This window comes from Archocentrus centrarchus, chromosome 6 (genome assembly GCF_007364275.1).
Source record: "Archocentrus centrarchus isolate MPI-CPG fArcCen1 chromosome 6, fArcCen1, whole genome shotgun sequence".
NCBI classification, from domain to species: domain Eukaryota; kingdom Metazoa; phylum Chordata; class Actinopteri; order Cichliformes; family Cichlidae; genus Archocentrus; species Archocentrus centrarchus.
Window position 1 is genome coordinate 3,174,493 of NC_044351.1, and position 20,743 is coordinate 3,195,235.

The 20,743-nt window shown below is 40.7% G+C and overlaps 1 protein-coding gene across 2 annotated transcripts; it reads left to right on the forward strand.

Moving 5' to 3' along the window:
• On the forward strand, positions 1-20,134 carry tesmin (testis expressed metallothionein like protein). Of its 2 annotated transcripts, none has more exons than XM_030732324.1 (11): positions 1-495; positions 4,129-4,489; positions 5,009-5,090; positions 8,298-8,421; positions 10,037-10,065; positions 10,166-10,233; positions 11,437-11,502; positions 12,430-12,532; positions 15,125-15,262; positions 15,646-15,749; positions 19,452-20,134. In XM_030732324.1, exons 2-11 carry the CDS (start codon positions 4,149-4,151, stop codon positions 19,648-19,650), a joined length of 1,254 nt encoding a protein of 417 aa, XP_030588184.1. In that variant the 5' UTR covers positions 1-495; positions 4,129-4,148; the 3' UTR covers positions 19,651-20,134. The 2 variants fall into 2 exon arrangements, with proteins under 2 accessions (XP_030588184.1, XP_030588185.1); XM_030732325.1 differs by having other exon boundaries at positions 1-420.
• The last annotated feature ends 609 nt before the right edge of the window (positions 20,135-20,743 follow it).

Sequence of the window (20,743 nt, forward strand, 5' to 3'; positions counted from 1 at the left end):
AGGTCGCTGAGCTTCTTCAGGGATTCCCCTGCGTGAGGACTCAAGAGTTTTAGGACACAGTCATCCCCGCAGTTAGGCTGCGTCCTAACCATAATCCTTAGATTTCGTGTAATTTGGGGGGCGGGGTGTTAGGAAAGGAGACAGGAGGGAGTTTTTGAACGCACCCAGTGATGGAGAGAAAAGAAGCAGCGATTAGAGACGTGCGGGCGACGCTACACCTCTTCAAAGCGGCCGCAGTTCACAAAGTAGCCATGCTCTGTTCCTGTTGAAGCAGATTGTGAGAGCAGCAGCCGGCCAGAAACTGAAAAACTTTCATACAGATGTCACTGATCGTATTTCATGCACGTGGCAAAGGAGCGTGCTTAACCATAGTAACGTGTTCTAGCTGCCGTTAACGGCTGGTCAGCAGAGAGAAGAAAGGTACGGACTTCACCCTGATCACCCTGACACTTCCGACTGATCTTTTTTCTGTCTGAACTCATCAGGAAGCGTGCTGTATGTGGTTAACACTTCAACTTTAGCTAACGCTGTGTTTCAAATAATATGCTTGTTGCTAACGGTTCGGGCTAATGGCTAAATGTTAACCTAGTTAACCCATGTTGACTTGAACAATGTGTTCAACTTTGAACTTTTAATGAACTAAAAGTTAACAAGTGAGAAGGATGATGATGTAGCTGCACATGTAAGTGCAGTGGAAATGGTCCTGAAATTTCGAGATACCAGATGTAGAACAAAGCTCAACAATGTATCTTTTATACCAAATGGCTTCTTGTATAAACACATTTAACTGCAACAGTGTTTAAATTGGCTGATATTGTGTAACATCCCATAAATTTAAAAAAGTGCAAAAATAATGGAAGCTCTTATTCACCCCGTTTGGGTGTGACACGGTCAGGGGGTTCCTCTACATCTGTGGTTCCCAAAGTCAAGAGTGCTGCGGACCCCCACCACCACCTCCACCTCCACCCCTGGTCGACCGATAGTGCCGACCTGTGAAATTTTCCTGGTTAGAAGCCTGTCATCACTTGAAAACTTCATTAAAAAACCATAAACAACACAGGCTGTTGGCTATAAATTGGTAACTGCTACTCAGTCATATGTAAAGTGCTAATGCCAACATGTGACCCACTTGCCACTGGGACTCAAACTTAAATACAGGAGCAGTAAATTCAGGTCAGAGCAGGGGCGGAGCTTCTGGAGGGGCTGGGAGGGCGACACGCCCCCGGCCCGGGGCTAGCGGGGGCCTGGATGGGAGAGAGGAGAGGAGAATAAGATTTCAGGTAGCCAGGCCTCTGTCACGTCCGAGGCGAGGTGGAGAAGGAGGGCCCTGTCTTGATTATATCGCAATATGCATGGCTCAATGTGCACAGTATACAACCCACTATACATCACCCATCATTCATGTTTTACATGGGGGTTTTAAAGGTTGCCACAGTCAGGACTGAGTCACACCGGATGCGTTGCGTAAAAACGACATGAAATTCCGAATCTTTCGGATGTGAACTTGTCGTAACCTATATACACACCGGGCGCGCTGCGTTTTTGCAAATAAATCGCCCTCATAAAACGCACTGTGAAAGAAAGGAAGTCGACATCAAAAGATGATGTAAGAGAAGGAAGAAACAGATTCTGGGTTCATCCAGCTCATAAGAAAGCAGCAGCAGGGACAGTTTCATGGTTTGATCCAGGAGTTGAAGTTGCATCACGGCCGCTTTGGCGCATACTTCAGGATGTCAGTGGGCAGTTGTTGTTGGCAGAGTTGGGATCACATGTGAGGGGGCAGAGAATAATTTCAGAAAGCCGACTGAATTAGAACAGCGTGTAGCTGTGTGTCTGAGGTAAAATAGTATGAGTTTACTGTTCCCAGCTGTATATTCAGTACATCGGTGCGCGTTTTGAGCTATGAACTCACGTTGCTAAATGCAGCGCTCTGATTGGTCAGATCTGTTTGTGCGTCCGGTGTGTAAAGGACCGGACGCATAAATTCCGTGCGAATGTTTCGTGCATTAAAAATAATTTTCGGACTCTCCTTTTCTTAATGCAGCCGTTCACACCAACCTCGTCATTTCACAGGACGAATTTGCAGCATTTATTTATTATTTATTATTTACATATTATTTATTTTCGGATCAAGTTCGATTTTTCTGACTTTCGCAAGCGAACAAACAGGTCTGACCAATCAGAGCGCTGCATTTAGCAACATGTGAGGTCATAGCTCAAAATGCGCACCAATGTACTGAATAAACAGTCATGTGGGAACAATAAAATCATAATATTTTCCCTCAGACACACAGCTACACGGTGCTCCGGGTCAGTCAGCTCTGTAATATTATCCTCTGCCTTCTCACATGTGATCCCAACTCTGCCAACAACAACTGCCCACTGATGATATGAAGTATGCGCAAAAGCATCCGTGATGCAGCTTCAACTCCTGGATCAAACCATGAAACTCTCCCTGCTGCTGCTGCTTTCTTATGAGTTGGATGAACCCAGAATCTCTTTTTCTTCCTTCTCTTGTTTAGAAACATCACAACCTCATTACATCATCGTTTGATGTCGACTTCCTTTCTTTCACAGTGCGTTTTATGAGGGCGATTTATTCGCAAAAACACAGCGCGTCCGGTGTGTATGTAGGTTACACGACAGGTTCACATCTGAAAGATTCGGACTTTCATGTCGTTTTTACGCAACGCAACCGGTGTGAAACGGCCCTTAAAGGCCTTAAGTGGAACATTTTTACGGACTAAGCTAACATGAGTGGCACTTCATAACATACACATTCCCACTGTTCTGGGCATGTGTATGTTGTAAAATGATGTTATGATAAGCTTTATTATTTGGGTATAAAGGGCCCGGTCATTTGCCCCGCCCCCGGCCCGGCTCTGATTTGTTCCGCTAGTGGGTCAGAGTAATGAGTAATAACTAACTACCTCCTACTACCAGATTTTGTTTATCTTTTTATATAAAAAAATACATTTATATAAATATGTAACTGCATACTTGTGAGTAATTTCAAACTGAATTTCTGTTATTACTGTGGCCCACCTGCAGTACCTTCATGGCCCACCAGGGGGCTGCGGCCCACACTTTGGGAACCACTGCTCTACTTGCCTGATTAAACAGAATTTGAGTGTTAGAAGAACAGCGGGGAGAAATTTCATATCTGAGAATCTGTGATGAGTGTATGCATATATCTTTGGGCAGTTTGTGTGGGGTTGTCACCGTAACTCCAACGAGGGCCTGACTGCGCTGAATCCAGCAATATTTGTGACTGTATCAGGTCTCACCAATGGCTGCATTATAATGTGCTGCAGTGTAAGACAAACAGTGGTATTTTACTCAGACAGCTTGTGAGTAAAACATTTTTTACTTAGCTAATATCAAAGCTTTTAGTCCTCTTGCCACAAAATTGCTCCAGTCTTTACTAAAATTGATGTAGTCAGTATATAGGCTAAGGGATCTGACTGTGCCTTGCATAGTTTTTATACAATAAATAATGACACGATGTAATATCTCTTGTGTTCATCTGCTGTTGTACCTAATTTTAAGACCTGCTGCAGGGTTCCCACTAACCTGTGAAGTCTCACTTTCTGGGCTGGGTTCACCGTGGGGCATTTAACTTCCCAACTGGTCCGGGCAGCTACCTCAGTTGGCAGCGTTGGACTATGTTTGTGCAACAGGGGAGTGGGTGCTGAAACTCAGTGAGAGTGATGTTGATGTCAGTTTGCAGATCAAGCTGATGCTGTGACGGTGCATCCTCTTGTCCGGGTGTGATGTTTTTGTCATAGTGAAAAGTGTTACAATAAGTATTCTAAATGACTTTTTAACACCAGAAAGCATGAACACAACTAATTTGGGGGGGATTTAATGATTCTTACATCTATATGTACATTTTTTATGTTAACAGGAACCCTGCTGTTAAGGACCAGATGATTATTTTTAATGTCCTGATGATTAAAACCTTAGAATTGAAAGAGGGTGTATTAGATATCATTTAAGGGGACTAACAGCTTAAACATTAGTTGAGTAAAATATATTTTACTCAAGCTAACTTGGCAGTTGAACTGTATTCTCAGTTAAAGACAAAATCCACTATTAATATCTTTGCTGGCTGTTTGATTAAAACAGGTGCTTTCCATTCTGCCGGGATGAATCGCCCTGTGACAGAGCTGCACGCAGCACAGTGCCGACAGGGACATGCTGACACTGCTGATTCTTCTTCAAAAGCTTGCAGCTCTGAGAAAGACAGTAATTTCTATCCAGTCTCAACAGAGACTCCTGTTTGGTCATGGCCTGCTTCAAATATGAGTGTGCCAGAGGTAGTTCCCAATCCTCACCAGCATACTATCCAGCCCGAAATGTTGGACCCTTTCAGCTTAAGGTATCATACTCATTCTTCAACTGATCCTTATCAGTCCTCTCAGTGTCAGCTGACTTGTTCAGACTACTTCCTGGAGCCACAGTTGGACCAGAACCACCTCGTCAGCAGGTAAGCCCTCATTCACTTTACATATTATAGACTGTATGGAGTCCTTTAACCCCTTAACTGGCAGCAAAAAAATCACCTGACAAAAACTACATAACACCCTCTGGTTATTATTGGCTCTGAACAACCCATTTCATAGCCTATTAACTGGCTGCGTCTGGTCCGCCGGCCGAATGAAGTGCATTTATATGGCAGGCTAGACCCGCCCATTTTGACTGACACCTCATTCGGCCAATCATGTTAAGAAATGGGTTTCCCAGAGCCAATAATACTCAGAGGGCGTCACGTAGCTTTGTCAGGTGATTTGGTGCAGCCAGTTACATGATTGGCCGAATGACGTGTCAATAAAAATGGGAGGGTCTAGCCTGCCATATAAAAGGGACTACAAACGGCCCGTCACCGGGCCCTTGCCAGTTAAGGGGCTACCTAAGAACCAGCTTTTGAACTGCAGCCATTTTTTGCAAGTAGCATTTAAAATAAAACTAATGACATGGCTTTTGACCCCTGAATATGTTTTCTCAGCCCTGTGTCTGCTGCACCAGATGTCAGCTCAGCTTCTGCTCCTTGGTTTACTAATGAGCCCGTTCTCTGCAGCACGATGCCGGTCAGTTCAATTAACCATTTTCTAGGATTTACTATGAGCTGTGTTTTCAGAAGCAATATCAAAAATACTTTATTTACCCCATATTTGGGAAATTCTTTACTGCAATTAATAATAATAATAATAATAATAATAATAATCGGGTAAAATATTTCAAACTCAGCAAAGCAAAATAGAATTTAAAATGCTAATAAAGTATTACAGCAAGAAAGCTAGCTAGGAAGCTGAGAGCTTCCTGCTTCTGTCCTTGTAGTATGGGAGCTGAATCAGTCTGTGAGGGAAAGTGTTGTGCTGCCTGTCCAATTTAGTGGTGCAGAGGGTGGTGAAGATTATCCATGTTGGATAACAGTTTGCTCGGTGACCTCCTCTCCACCACGGCTCCAGAAGTGTCCAGTTTACAGCCACTCACAGAGCCATCCTTCCTGACCAGTTTACATCACCATCTCTCTGGTCTTATTTACAGTCAGAAGCAGGTGATTGCTCCACAGAATCATCCAGCAGTGCTCTGTACTACTCCTCCTGCACATCACTTATACATTCCACCACCACAGAGTCATCAGAGTATCTCTGTAGGTGACAGGATCTAGAGTTAGGCTGAAAGTCTGAGGTGTACAAAGTGAACAGGAATGCAGACAGCACAGGTTACTGTGCACAGTAACCTGTGCTGTCTCCATACTCCAGTACAGACAGAGGTCTGCTTAGTCTCACATACTGCAGCCTGTTTCAGGTAATCATTAATCCATAAGATGGTGATGTGTTTACTATTTGTGGTTTCTCCCTCAGTAACAGCAACTGAATTATGTTAAACTTAGACTTGGGAATTCAAGTAAGGTGACTGTGCAGCCGTTACTATGTAGATGGGAGTCAGCTCTCTACAGCATGTAGGTGATGCCATCACCCATTGCCTTCCATCCTTCCAGTCTATCTATTTTTTGCCACTTATCCACATTTGGGCTGTGGGGGCAGCAATCTAAGCAGAGATGCCCACCCATACTCTCTCACAGGCCCCCTCTTCTAGTTCTTTCAGGAGGATTTTAAGGCATTTCAAAACCAGCCGTGTCCCGGGTTTGCCTCAGGGCTTCCTCCTCCCAGTATGGAATATCTCACCCAGTAGGTACTCAAGAGGCCTCCTAGTCAAATTCCTGAACTACCTCAGCTGGTTCCCTTTGGTGTGAAGGAGTGACCTTCTGCAAGTGACACTTAGGGCCCATTCCCCAACCTGAAGATGGTAAATGGAATAGTTCTTATATAGTGCTTTTCTACTCTAATTGACACTCTATACAACACGTTTGCATTCACCCATTCATACCAGCACTTCCATATGAAACTAAGCTAAGTGCTTTTATTGTCTAACATTCACATACATTCATACTCCAACACTTGCATCAGAGAGCAACTTGGGGTTCAGTATCTTGCCAAAGTATACTTTGGCACGCAGCCCGGAGCAGCCAGGAATCAAACCGCCAACCTTCCGATTAGTAGGTGACCTGCTCTACCTCCTGAGCCACAGCAGATATAGGGAAACGCCCTACAGTCCACCTGGGTGTACAGGCACTGAACTGGGAGATAGAAGTATTCCTACCACTTCCCTTCCACGAAGGCAGTTTCAGACTGGAGCAAAGTCCAGTCCCTTGTCAGGATACTCGATCCAGAACTGGAACTGTGAGTTGAGGTGATGCCAGCTATATCTAGCCTGTACCTCTCAACCCAGTAAACTAGCTTAAGCTTCTTTTGTACCACAGAGGTGACATTCTATGTCCCTGTAGCCAGTTTTGGAAAGCAAGGATCAGACCAATCCACATGGGACTGACTTCCTACCTGTCCTGTGGTTGGTGGCTCCACAGGAGGGCAGGGAACACGCCCCTCTCCCTTCAGTTACTGGCACCATATGTAGCAATGACATTTGGACACAGAAGGTTTAGTGCTCTGTTGCTTCTAGTGGTACAAATGACATACAGATGAAAAGATGGTCGTATTGTGTCCAGTGAGACATGGTTAAAATCACTAGTCATAACCATAAATGTATGAGAGTGTTGGGTTAGCAAGTGTTATACACTGGAGTGAGTGATGTCACATGCTACCTTTGCATTAGCTGATGAGTCAGTATAAACAGCAACAACAGAGGAGACTGGTCTCAGGAAGGAATATGGGACATTCCTGTAGCTAACAGCTTAGTATCCAGGCCACAGAAACATCTCTTTGCAGCACCATATCCAGGATTGCACCAGTTTTTGTTCACAAATAGTAAAATTCCTCCACCTTTCTTCCTTCCTCTCAGATTAACATCTCTATCCACTTGAAAAGTTCTAACGCCAGATGGTGTCACATTGTGCTCTTGGATGTGTGAGTGCAGCCATGTCTCTGGGATACAGTATTACACACATTATTCCCTCTGGGTCTTAATCAGTGTTCCTGTCATGGTCCCGGGCCGTGTGCCCACTGTTTTGCATTTAGATTTTGTTTTCGCTGAGTTATGTTCCCATTTTGTTTAGATTAATTTGGATGTCTTATTGCCCAAGGACTGATAAAGGGGGACTGTAACTTTGTGTTTTCTACTGTAAGCTCTTTGCATAGCTTCAGCTCATTCCATTCAGTATCACTGTGTCCTTAATGCCATTAATTGCTCCTGTGCATTAACAGCTCAGCTGTCACTGGCAAAATGAAAAACGATCACGAGTAAGAAAAAAAGTTTACTGAGTAAAAACAGTTATTAATAATCAATTGAAAGAGTGAAGAAAATAAGCAGAAAACACCACACACAGGATCTGCTGCAACATGCTAACTCTTAGCACAGCACCATGATAACCAAGCTATATACATTAGTGTTCAAAAGTCTTGAGTTGTCTGGGACATAATGTCAAAATGAATCAGTTAATTAAAAACATTATTTAAAAATCATTACTATAGAAAATAACAACAGTGATATTAAATATACATGTTTGATTATTTTTAAACAGTTAACAATTTGGGACAGGGACTTATTTTTGATTTGGTGTAAATGTACTGTGTGGTTCGAAAAGCAGAACCAGCTAAGAGTCCATTTCATTTTGTTCATTTTACAAAATACTATTATAATTTACACCACTGCAAGATCCTATTTTTAAATGTCTTCAAATGACAATTGAAAATCTAGAGAAATGACAAATGTTTCAACTTAAAATATCTGAGTAACCTAAAATGTTACTTTCTTGTTTTTTCTTATTACTGTAGATGGTGTATAATGTCAGTGGAGATGAACAGTTGGCGCCGGTTAAGCCCTGCAAGCCAGGACCTGCTTTTCTTACCGTGGACTCTGCACCAGCTAAACGAGATGACGCAGTAACTCGAGGGAAAGGTTAGGGTAACTTTACATACTAGAGGTTATGATAGTGGTTCAAGTTTAGTATGTGCCAGGTGTAGGTGTGATGTCTGACACATAAATGAGCAAGTTTTTCAGCCGTGTGTTCATTCATGTTTCTTCTTACACGTTATAATAAGTTTTAGCTCAGCTGTTTCACAGAAAAAGTAGAAGCTATCGTCTGTTACATGAAAACTCACAGAGGAGGTTCAAATTCATACCATAGATGCATCTACTAAAAAAAATCTCAGATGAGTTTTAATCTTGATGTCAAGTTAAAGGTCAGAGGTCAGGTTTTCTGAAATTTTTTTAACACAATAACTTGAGAACGATCTCACCTGGAATGTTCAAATTCACATCATTGATACATGTTGTTGAAGCCAGACCCACCAAACTTCACACACTTCACTGACTTGACTATAACAGCAGTTTGACAGTATAAATTAGTGAATCTCAAAAAATGTGAGCATTTTCAAAAATTCTACATTCATTACCTGTAAAGTCATTTTGAAAAGCTTGAAAGTCATTAGAATATTACCTATAATCAATCAAAGAAAGAACTTCAGTTTATTATTACACTCATTCATTAGTCTGGGCTCCTTTACCACAAATTACAGCATAAAAAAGATATTCAGAAGTACTCAGTCTTTAATATTTTCTTTCTAGGTCGAGCTGGGTGATAAAAATTATCATGTAAAAAGTTTCCTCGATAGTATAAAATAATATAAAACATGGTAGATATGATAGCTTTTCAGCATCACACCGAGACAGGACGTCACATTGTAAGAAATGTAAGAAGGCACTCCTACATATTTGTTTAATATGTGCATTGAAGGACATATGCTGGTCAGAAATGACTCCAAGATTTCTCACAGTGTTACTGGAGGCCAAAGTAATGCCATCCAGAGTAAGTATCTGGTTTGACTCCATGTTTCTAAGCTCTTTAGGGCCAACTACAATAACCTGTTTTTTCTGAATTTAGAAGCAGGAAATCAGAGATCATCCAGGCCTTTATGACAAGCACAGAGATGAGTCCACTGTCTGAGGCCATAAGAAGATTTAGGAGAAACTTTATTGTCATTGTACAAGAATACAACAAAACCTGGCTGCTAACTCCCTTCAATCAGCAGCAGTGCAGTGTGAACAGTCAGAATATAAATAGACTGTAAATAGAAGATATTAGCGTGGTTCAAACGAGGCACCTTTTATCACCATGCCACCCAACATATCACCTTTTACTGTGTCCCTGTTGTTAAACAGGAGAAAGAATTTTCTTGTACACCCTTTGACAAGTGAGAGGTTGCTCAGGCTCAGTGTCAGGTAGCTTGTAAAAAGATGAATGCAAATGTCAACTGCTTTTTTTTTTCTTAGAAAATTGTGAATATATGTTGAAATTAGTAGGACCCTCACAAGTAAACACTACTCAATTTTCTATTCAAAAGTAAAAATAAGTGAGTAGGATACACCTGGATACAATTTTTTACACACTCATTATTTGCAGGTTTTCCTGGACCTGTAAATGGCTTAAATGGCTGATTTTACTGAGCGTTTTAGAACACTTGCTGTTTAAATTGGGATTTCTGTAGACGCCTGTTTTTCTTTTGTTTACCAGAAGCGACTGCACAGGGGACTTCTAGCCAGGTAGGGATTTCTCTCTCTTTGCCCATTTGATAGAACAGTTCATTTACTGAATTGATAATATTTCATAAGTCATGTATTGAAAGTTTTTTTGTTTTCCCAGTACCACGAGACAGCCGGTCCACTATATGAGGCTCGAGATCAGATGGCCAAAATGCAGCTTCCAGCAAGGTAAGAAGTGTGGACCTGAAGCTGAAGAGTGAGCATTGTACTCACCATACAGACCAAGCAGGGATAATAAAGCAATCAACAATATCTGCTGTTACCTTAAAGGTCCAATAATGTACAAGTTTGAGACATTAATGTTAGTCTTGCATGTTTTTCAACTTTCAGCCTAAAATAGCAGACAAGTCCTTTTCTGGTCAGTGTCTGTATACCCACAGTTTGGAGCTCAGCCTCTAACAGACTGATTTAGACTCTGTAGCTTTAAGTCGAACTGGAACGGCTGCTCGTGCTGCCCCTTTCAGGCAGAAGTCCGAGTGACAGAGAAGTAGCCGGCGGGAAACAGTACCGCTCATTCCACAGAATACACAGCAACACAGATCTGAACACACTTGGTTTACTTTTAAATAGATATAAATCTGCTCAGTTATGTGTCAATTAGATGTTTTTAGAACAGAGCACAGTTACAAAAATCTAGATTTCAGCAGCTTATTAAAGGCTTTTAAGCTCGTCAGAGGTTTTTCCTTTAGTCAATGGGCCAGCAGGAAGCCAAAAATATAAACACGAGAGCAGATTTGGTGTGAATGAATGTATTAAAATACTGTGCATGTGAGTCTGGAGAATAGGAGAGAAGAGCTAACAGAAAGCCAGCTAAGTTTAACTGCACTGGAGCAGGACCTTTAAGCAGGGTTGCGTTGCCAAGCCTGTGTGGTGAGCCTTGATACGTTACTGATAGAATATATAGCAGTCATGAGTGACCCCCAGGACCTTAGCTTCAAATACCATGTTTCCCACGATCTTAGGATCATGCAAGCGTCTACACTACAATAAGGTGACACTCTGGGGTGCAACACACACACAGACATACTGTACATACATATTAGTGCTAATTAGCAGACTAATAAAACACTAGAATGCCACAGAAGCACAATATTATATTTCAGCGAGGGCCAGTGCCTCGCTGGCTTCACCCTGGATCTGCTCGAGCTTCATTCACCAAAAGCTTGTGTGTGTGTGTGTGTGTGTGTGTGTGTGTGTGTGTGTGTGTGTGTGTGTGTGTGTGTGTGTGTGTGTGTGTGTGTGTGTGTGTGTGTGTGTGTGTGTGTGTGTGTGTGTGTGCATTGTCCGACATAAAAAAAAAAAAAAGTTTTTTCCTTCATTTTTTTCCAAGAACACGTACATTTTTCAGTATTCTCATTTTTATCCCTGTAGAACTGTTGGAATGTTGTCTAAGTCCAGGAAGCCCTGCCACTGCAACAGATCACGATGCCTCAAACTGTGAGTAGACACAGAAGGAGCCTTGATGATGATGATGATGATGATGATGCGCCTGGTTTCAGATAGTAGAAAGGAGACCATTCATATTCTATGTTATGTTCCAACCAGCTGTGTATCCCAAATGGTCATGTGACTTGAATGTTTGCCCAAAAATCCAATACTTGAAGTTTTCTTCAGTGAAATATCCAGGGATATGTGTGCTCAAAGCTGGTTATACAAAGTTTTGTGCTAATCATAAACAACATTTTGGCTTTAGATTGGAGTGGACTTAAAATTGATGTGGCTGCAATGTTAACAGAGCTTAGATGTTTCTCTTTCAGCCCTGAAAATGAAATGTGGCTGTTTCCTGACCTCAGGAGTAAAAAAGGCCTGAATGCAAATGGAAACAAATAATCCAACTGACAGAGTGCAAAATTTGAACTCATTCCTGTGTACATAGAGCACCTGCAACTCAGAGAATTTTCATAGTATATAAAATTATTTTAAGTATTCAAGTAGTATATATAGTTAAATATTTTGCTTCATTAAATATACTCAAGACATTGTATTAAAGGAAGTGACAAAATAGAATTTCCCATGTAACTTTTTTCTGAAATCCATCCTTTTAACTGCTTAAAGTCACTAATGAGTTAAAGTGACAAATGAACACAAATAAAAAGATCAGCAAACAAAAGGATCTTTATATTTAGTCTAATGCCCTTCTGCTTTTTTCACAAATATTTTACTATTTTATATTATATAATATTCTTTTATAGATTATATAATATAATATTTTCTGGATTTACATGGTAACGATTTGCTTCTTTCTCCCAAAGGGGAGGCTTTCCCTTCAGTGTGACTGTGCAATATGAGAAATAAATACTCAGAAATTATATTTTAAATGTAGCTGCTGTTTGATATGTCTGTCTGTGTGTTTTTTTCTTTAAGCTATTGTGAGTGCTTTGCCAGTGGATTGCTGTGCAGCAACTGTAACTGCTTTAACTGCCACAACAACGGAGAGCATGAAATGAAGCGTCACAAGGCAATCGAGGTCAGAAGTCAGAAACCATATTAACGATCGTGTATGTTAGTTTTAACATGAAAATAACATCTGAACACATACATGTGGATAAGATGCCAAATGGAGTATCTGGTGATAAAATTGGCAGTATGCAGACTTGGACCCAAACTAAGACTTTCTTTAACATTTATACCTTTCTGTCGGTGGGACATTTCTTCTTCTGTACTTTTATTCATTTGTAGAGCTTTTGTTTAAATGTAAGCAGGATCAATACAACCAGTGGGCATATGGTGTGCACCCCCTAAAAATATGATTTATAAAATTGTGTTTCCTTAAATTAATAATTAAGATCAGTCCACCTGGACCAGACTGATGTCTGCATGTGCACATTCAACAGTAAATGGACCTGCTGATCAATTCAAGGCAATTAGTTTTCAACACCCTGGTACATCATATGAAAATGAAACAGTAAACAGGATGTATTTATTTGATTTCTTATGGTAATCTCGGCCTACATTATTTATGACCAGGATTTGTAAGGATTAGTGTTGTATTCAAGACCACCTAACCCGAGACTGAGACAAGACCAAGACCAGAGAGTATCGAGACCGAGACAAGACCAAGACTTTTAGGGCCCAAGACCAGTCGAGACCAAGACCGAGGGAGGGCGAGACCGAGACAAGACCAAGACCAGTGCCTGACGCTACATGACCCAATAAAATGTGAAACATGATCAAAATCACTTCTCAAATTGATCTGAAAGCTCCTCATTCCCATAAAATCATCCTGATATTAAACACTCACAGCTCAAATAAATATAACCATCTTTATTTAATACTCCTGGGTGACTTCCATCATTTATCACAGAATGTAAAACAATTATTCATAGTTCATCACAATAGTCTTAACTTTTCTCTGCCTTTCATAAACAATGCATAAAGTTGCGTTGTTTTTAAAACCAACAATCTTTGTAAAAATGGGTGCTTTTTCAAAACCACATAGCTAAATGTGGAAAACTGAAAAAATGGCAAACACTCACCGACAGTAAGAACTAAAGCCTTTAATCTTATACAGATTAAAGCTGCAGGATGTAACTTTTATAAAAAATCTGCTTTTTACATATTTGTTAAAACTGTCACAACAGTATGAGACCGATAATCTGCAAAAAAAAATGGAGCTCCTCCACCTCCTCCCTGAACCACTCCCAGTCAAAAACAACCAATCAGAGCCAGGAGGAGGGTCTTAGCACTGTCAATCACTCCTCGTGTATGCTGCTCAATGTAGTTGTGTGCGATACTTCAAGATTTGGTATCGATCCTATGCCAAGTAAACACAGGGCCATTATCACTGATACTGATACCGATACTTTTTAATAATTATGAAGAATTTCCATGAAGTTTAACTGGTTTGAGATTTTTTTCCTTTGGATCATTAATTAGTTAAAACCCAGGATAGAATTGGGCAAAGTTTATATGTAAGTAGAAAATACTTTATCAAAATAAAAGTTATTGTTCTGAAACAATAGAACATTAACAAAACAATTTTCCCCATACATTGATATCTGGAACTTTTTTTCTTTTTCATAAATGAAGTGTACAAAATCATCACTCAAGAACAAATGCAAACTTTTTTCCAGGTAGATTGTTCAGAAAGTATTATAAAAAATTTAATAAAAAATGTCCATTCACTAATTTTCTACAAATTTAAATTTAAATTTGATTTAAATGTTTCATAGCAAAATCCTTTTTTTTCCCAAATAAAATATGTTATGTGTCACATGACAGTATAATAAAACACTGTGGGGAGGGGGGGAGCAAAGTGCTCTGTGCTGTAACAGGAGCCACACTTAGACAGTCAGCTCGCATCTTTGATGAAACCGCAGCACTGCATACAGGAGAGGAACTGAAGCCAAAGTATCGATCTCATTACACTGATATTGATCAATACCAATACCAACGTTGGCATCCATATTATCGATATTAGGATCGATCTGCCCACCACTAGCTCAATGTACTAATGGCGGAGAAACAATTACTTACTTCTCTGCCGTTACCAGTACTAAACGGGTACTAAACAGGTCTATCTGTCATCCTCATTCTGGCATATAGCATACAGTACATTTTCTGAGAAGGCTCCTTTCTTTATAGGGTCTTTACCCGCAATACAAAGCGCCTTGAGGTGACTGTTTGTTGTGATTTGGCGCTATATAAATAAAATTGAATTGAATTGAATTATAAACTTGTGATATGACTGATGGTGGGGGGGTTAGGAAGGAGAACAAATGGGAAACAACCACAAACACTAGTGGAACACTGGAAAAACTGTGTGGGTTGTGCAGCTGGTTGTGTTTAGAGTTATGATGATAGACATGCAGATGCATCTTTCAGAGTCTGAGACCATTTTATACATAATAAAAAGGAGCAGTGCTGGAAGCTAATTTCTACCTTATTTTTATGTTATACAGTACAATTCTCTTTCTTGGTTTTTTGTATCATGTGTTTTGACATTTGAAATTCATGCTCTGATGTTATATTTCATTTGTCAAGATTGTGTCACATTTGACTAGTTTATGCTTTTAAATGTTTCTCTTACTCTAACATTACTGGTTTTGTCATCATGTAGTGGTGTTTAGTTCATAACCCGGATGCCTTCAAGCCCAAAATTGCTGATGGGAAGTCAGGAGAGGTCAAAGGTTGGCACAACAAAGGCTGCAACTGTAAACGCTCTGGCTGCCTTAAGCGCTACTGCGAGTGCTATGAGGTGCGTATACAGTACACACACACACACACACACACACACACACACACACACACACACACACACACACACCTTGGAGGGAGGAGAGAAGCTAGACACACCCACTCACACTCCACTGGGAGGGCCTAAACAGAAAGCACATAACACATGATCCTGGATTATAACTGGATCTAATTAATTTCATCCTTTTGTCAGTGTAAGGCACTTGTAGAGATCTGGCTAACACTTACATTACTTTTGAAGCATACCCATAAATACCTGTGAACACTGTATGCATGTTGTTTAAGTGCTTTGAGTGCTCAGTTGGAGTAGAAAAGCACTATATAAGAACTAGTCCATTTACCATTTACATTAAACAGTATGTTATTTGTTTGATCTGTGTGCAGGCCAACATCATGTGTACCTCCGGCTGTAAATGTGTTGGCTGCAAGAACTATGACAACAGCTCACAAATTGGCTCCAAAGAGGGGGCTGTCAGTGCAAAGGACAAGTGAGTCAGTCAGATTTGTCACAGTAAATGCCCAGCAGCTTCACAGCTTAAAATTTTGCATTGCATTATATTTCTGACATATCACTGCAAATAAACCTACTGCAATGTCTGAGGCAGAAACAGTGGGAGACGGAAAAATATTTTGACATATATGTCAAAATATTTTTCAGTCAGCCCACACAAGAAAATCACAGAAGATTTGTTAGGCGAGCATGTTCTCAAACCAGGATGTTAAGTACTGCCATTGTGTCATCACAGATACACACAAGGTGTCCTTTATGGTAAGTTTGGGGGATTCTGGGATTTTGGGTAACACCACATCAGCTGATCCTGGATATGCTAATCTGGTTTGTTTCGTTAAAGCCACAAGAAAATTAGATCCAAGCTTGATTCACTCCTCACATGCCAAAGGGTTGTGAGGCGCGCTCATATGTAATGAACTGGAAGTAACACCCCTCTCACTATTGCCAGTACCTATGCATCAAAGTATCAACACCAAAAACACCCTGTGCATTTCTCAGAGGCCAGGAACCAGACCCTTAAAATGTCTTGAAGATGCAGAGGATAACTTTACCTCTGGCATACAGTTGGCGCAGCTGTCACAAAGACAGGCGCTCTGTCGTGCTGCATCACCTTGTGTTTTCATCAGAGCCGAGCTGTCTAGTAGCCAATAACATGACGCTTAGCTACAGAAGAACCAAAGATGTTCACTAAAGAGGTCGATTAAAATTGTCATTTTATAGGAAGTTATAACTTATTCTGAATATTGTTTATTGATAGTAAGTTTCTTCAAATGGGCTGAGTGTTGGAGTAAAAGGGAGCACAATAGTAAACAGGAGAGCAGAAAATGTTTCATTCATGCAGTCTGTAATGACAGCGGAAATCATGATTTCTGAGTTATGAGTTGAGATTAGTGAACTTGGATATTATTTTTTTGTTTTTTGTTTTTTTTTACAAAGAAGGTCCTTAGAAAATTCAGATGTTTGAACATCACAGTCCATGAAGATGCGTACTGTACTCAGACAACAGCTGCAGGCTCATATTTCCTAACAAGTTGAAGTTATGCACTGAAACAAAGATTTTATTTTTTTACAGCTTTCACATATAAGGTATGGCAGCAATCTCTATTCCACTGCTAAATTCATGTATGCATTGTTATTTACCATATTATCACACAGGTTTGTGCAAAAACTGTGCAAAAGTCTTAGGCCCTCCAACTCCTCATTTCTTTATATTTTGCTTCCAAAGAGCCGGACTTCCTTCTATGTTTCTCAAGTGGTCTTAAAGATCTCCAGGCTTTCTGAAGCTCATTCAAAGTTTTTCTTGGGTACTTTTTCACAATTTTTTTGTCCAATTGTTATACATGACTGAGAGGAATGTTTTTGTGGTTGTTAAGCCATTTAACAGTGCCCTATGAATCAGTTAAGCATAAAAAAGGCAGTTAACTCAAGGAATGAACCGGTGTTGTGTCTACCTATTTAAATTTAAAACCGATTTTAAATTGTATCTTTAGGCACTTTGTTACTATCAGTCTATCAAAACACATAATTTTTCCCTTTTCTTTAGCAGAATTGATGAAAATGCCAGTGACAACGCAGTTTGACAGACATAACATTGTATTTTTGCACTAATAAGGTGATTCCCAAAGAGCTGTTAGCTGAGAATGTGGCATATCAATTCAGTTCACTTCAATTTTATTTTATTTATATAGCACCAAATCACAATAAGATTTGGAGCAGCATTTCAGTCAGTGGTGTTTGGGTCAAAATTTATGGAATTATGAGCAGAAGTACAATCAGATTTTGATTGAGCCTGGTGGCCAATCTTCATTAATTGCACATTGCACCAGTAAGAGCAGAGTGTGAAGGTCCAATTAGCAGGGTAAGAGCACAGTTTTGCTCAAAATATTGCAATGCACACAACATTATGGGTGACATACCAGAGTTCAAAAGAGGACAAACTGTTGGTGCACGTTTTGCTGGCGTTTCTGTGACCAAGACAGTAAGTCTTTGTGATGTATCAAGAGCTACGGTATCCAGGGTAATGTCAGCATACCACCAAGGAGGACGAACCACATCCAACAGGATTAACTGTGGACGCAAGAGGAAGCTGTCTGAAAGGGATGTTTGGGTGCTAACCTGGATTGTATCCAAAAAACATAAAACCACGGCTGCCCAAATCACGGCTGAATTAAATGTGCACCTCAACTCTCCTGTTTCCACCAAAACTGTCCGTCGGGAGCTCCACAGGGTCAATATACACAGCCGGGCTGCCATAGCCAAACCTTTGGTCACTCGTGCCAATGCCAAACGTTGGTTTCAATGGTGCAAGGAGCACAAATCTTGGGCTGTGGACAATGTGAAACATGTATTGTTCTCTGATGAGTCCACCTTTACTGTTTTCCCCACGTCCGGGACAGTTACGGTGTGGAGAAGCCCCAAAGAAGCGTACCACCCAGACGGTTGCATGCCCAGAGTGAAGCATGGGGGTGGATCAGTGATGGTTTGGGCTGCCATATCATAGCATTCCCTCGGCCCAATACTTGTGCTAGATGGGCGCGTCACTGCCAAGGTCTACCGAACCATTCTGGAGGACCATGTGCATCCAATGGTTCAAACATTGTACCCTGAAGGCGGGGCCGTGTATCAGGATGACAATGCACCAATACACACAGCAAGACTGGTGAAAGATTGGTTTGATGAACATGAAAGTGAAGTTGAACATCTCCCATGGCCTGCACAGTCACCAGATCTAAATATTATTGAGCCACTTTAGGGTGTTTTGGAGGAGCGAGTCAGGAAACGTTTTCCTCCACCAGCATCACGTCGTGACCTGGAAACTATCCTGCAAGAAGAATGGCTTAAAATCCCTCTGACCACTGTGCAGGACTTGTATATGTCATTCCCAAGACGAACTGACGCTGTATTGGCCGCAAAAGGAGGCCCTACACCATACTAATAAATTATTGTGGTCTAAAACCAGGTGTTTCAGTTTCATTGTCCAACCCCTGTACATCGGCTCTTCTCTTTCTCCCTGCTGACATTGTTTACATAACTTAGTTCTATCGGAAGTAAAGACAGATCACAGGCTAGGGTGGTCTTCCCGGGTTTAGAGCAAATTTGTGCAACTGTGCATTTGATTGGATGTTTTCTTAACTTGTCCCGCCCTGTCACAAAATAAAATCAGTTCTAATTGGATGTCGTCCCCGCCAAGCATTGTCGTCTCATTTTCATTCGTTGACGAAAGTGTCAATTAATTTCATCATAGTTTTTATCCTTTCAGATAGTTTTTATTTAGTTATCGTCTCGTTTTCATCATGAAAAAATTGGTCGTTGATGAAAACTATGACGAAAATATTTCGTCAATGATATTAACACTGCTCTGGAAAACATCTAATTGGCAATGGCTTAATTTTCAGCATGACACTGATCCCAGACACACTCCCAGTGAGATTCTTATACAGGTTTGACACAGGTTGTTTTTTCTGCTTTGTTAAGCCTGTCGCACATCCGCCAGTAACAAAAGGTCAGCTGCAGGGTCATCAGCTGCATTCTGCCAGTCACGGATGTTTTGCCCCCTACCCCAGTACATGTCCCAGCAAGGGGGCAGTGCTGTACTGTTATATATACTGTGTGTGTGTGCGTGTGTGTTTGTTTGTTTACTGGACGTAATCTTCATTTCTGTTTGTGTCCATGTGTTCAGGTGGCCTGTATCAGTGATAACCCCCTCTGTGGTGGAGGGTGTGTGTTACTGTCTTATGGCTCAGGCTGAGATAGCTGAGAGAGACACTCAGAGCTTTGCCCAGGCTGAGCGCATGGTCCTGGAGGAGTTTGGATGCTGTCTCTCACAGATTGCTGAAGCCATGTTCAAGAACAGTGACACTAACACTTCTACACTGTAGACACAGAAATCCTTTGTTTACAGTTTCAGTATCGTGGGCTTGGAAGATTTAATGTATCTGTTTATATGTTTCAAGCTTTGGTCTTTGAAAGCTTTATTGATCAGTGTGAAACTTTAGTGACTTGTTGATATGTTTATTGTTCATTTAAATTCACTAGTATAAAATTCTGAGGTGTATTATTTTTAACATAGTGTTTTATCTACAATTTGCACTGTTTTGGTTTCTGTGGAAATTTCCATAAAGTTTGAATCAACACTGAAATTTAGCAATGTCACTGTTTCTGGTTCTGATTTAAAACTACAGATTTAGCATTCAGAGTTATGACATAAGTCGCTGATTTTATGTTGCATAAATTACTTTATTTAATTTAAGGTGATTGTCCTTGTGTTTTTTTTTGATGTTGTTAATATATAACTGTTTATCTTTTTAGAGAAAAAAGGATAATAAGTGTATGTGTGTTACTTAGTGTGGATTTATTTTTAATCTGTCAGAATAAACCTGTGAATAAATAAAACGCAGTTTGTATTTTAAAATTTTTTATTGAATTTCCCACCCATTTGTGTCCAAGTTTCAACTGTCTAGCTGATGTTTAGTTGAAGAATTTCATCCTCCTTCTTCATTATTCCATTCAATATGTGCAATGTACATTACCAGCACCAATGGTAGCAAAACTGCCCCAGAGCATGATGCTATGCCTGACAGCTGGTACAGTGTTCTTAGGTTTGAAGGCCTCACCTCTACTCCTCCAAACATCCCTGTTGTCATTGAAGCCAAACAGCTCCATCTTTGTCTCGTCTGACCATCAAACCTTTCTCCTGAAGGCATTTGGCTCGTCCATGTGTGCAGCTGCAAGTTCCAGTCGAGCTTGAAGGTGTTGATATGGAGCAGGGCCTTCTTTCTTAGTCAGCACCCTCTCAGTCCATGGAGAGGTAAAACTGGCTTCACTGTGGACCGTGATGCTGGTGTTCCAGCAGTTTCCAGTTCATGGCAGGCTTGATCCTTGGTGGTTCCTGGTTGTTCCTGAACATCCTGACCAGTTTCTTCTCTTCTGAGAGTGACAGTTTGAGTCTTCTTCCAGACCTCGGCAAAGCGC

What these genes read in the sequence shown, in the direction of transcription:
- tesmin (XM_030732324.1), top strand. Translation starts at nt 4,149, where the DNA reads ATGAATCGCCCTGTGACAGAGCTGCACGCAGCACAGTGCCGACAGGGA. An exon ending in TTCTCTGCAGCACGATGCCG is followed by an intron (nt 5,091 to 8,297) that starts GTCAGTTCAATT and finishes TTATTACTGTAG; the next exon opens with ATGGTGTATAATGTCAGTGG. An exon ending in CGCAGTAACTCGAGGGAAAG is followed by an intron (nt 8,422 to 10,036) that starts GTTAGGGTAACT and finishes TTTGTTTACCAG; the next exon opens with AAGCGACTGCACAGGGGACT.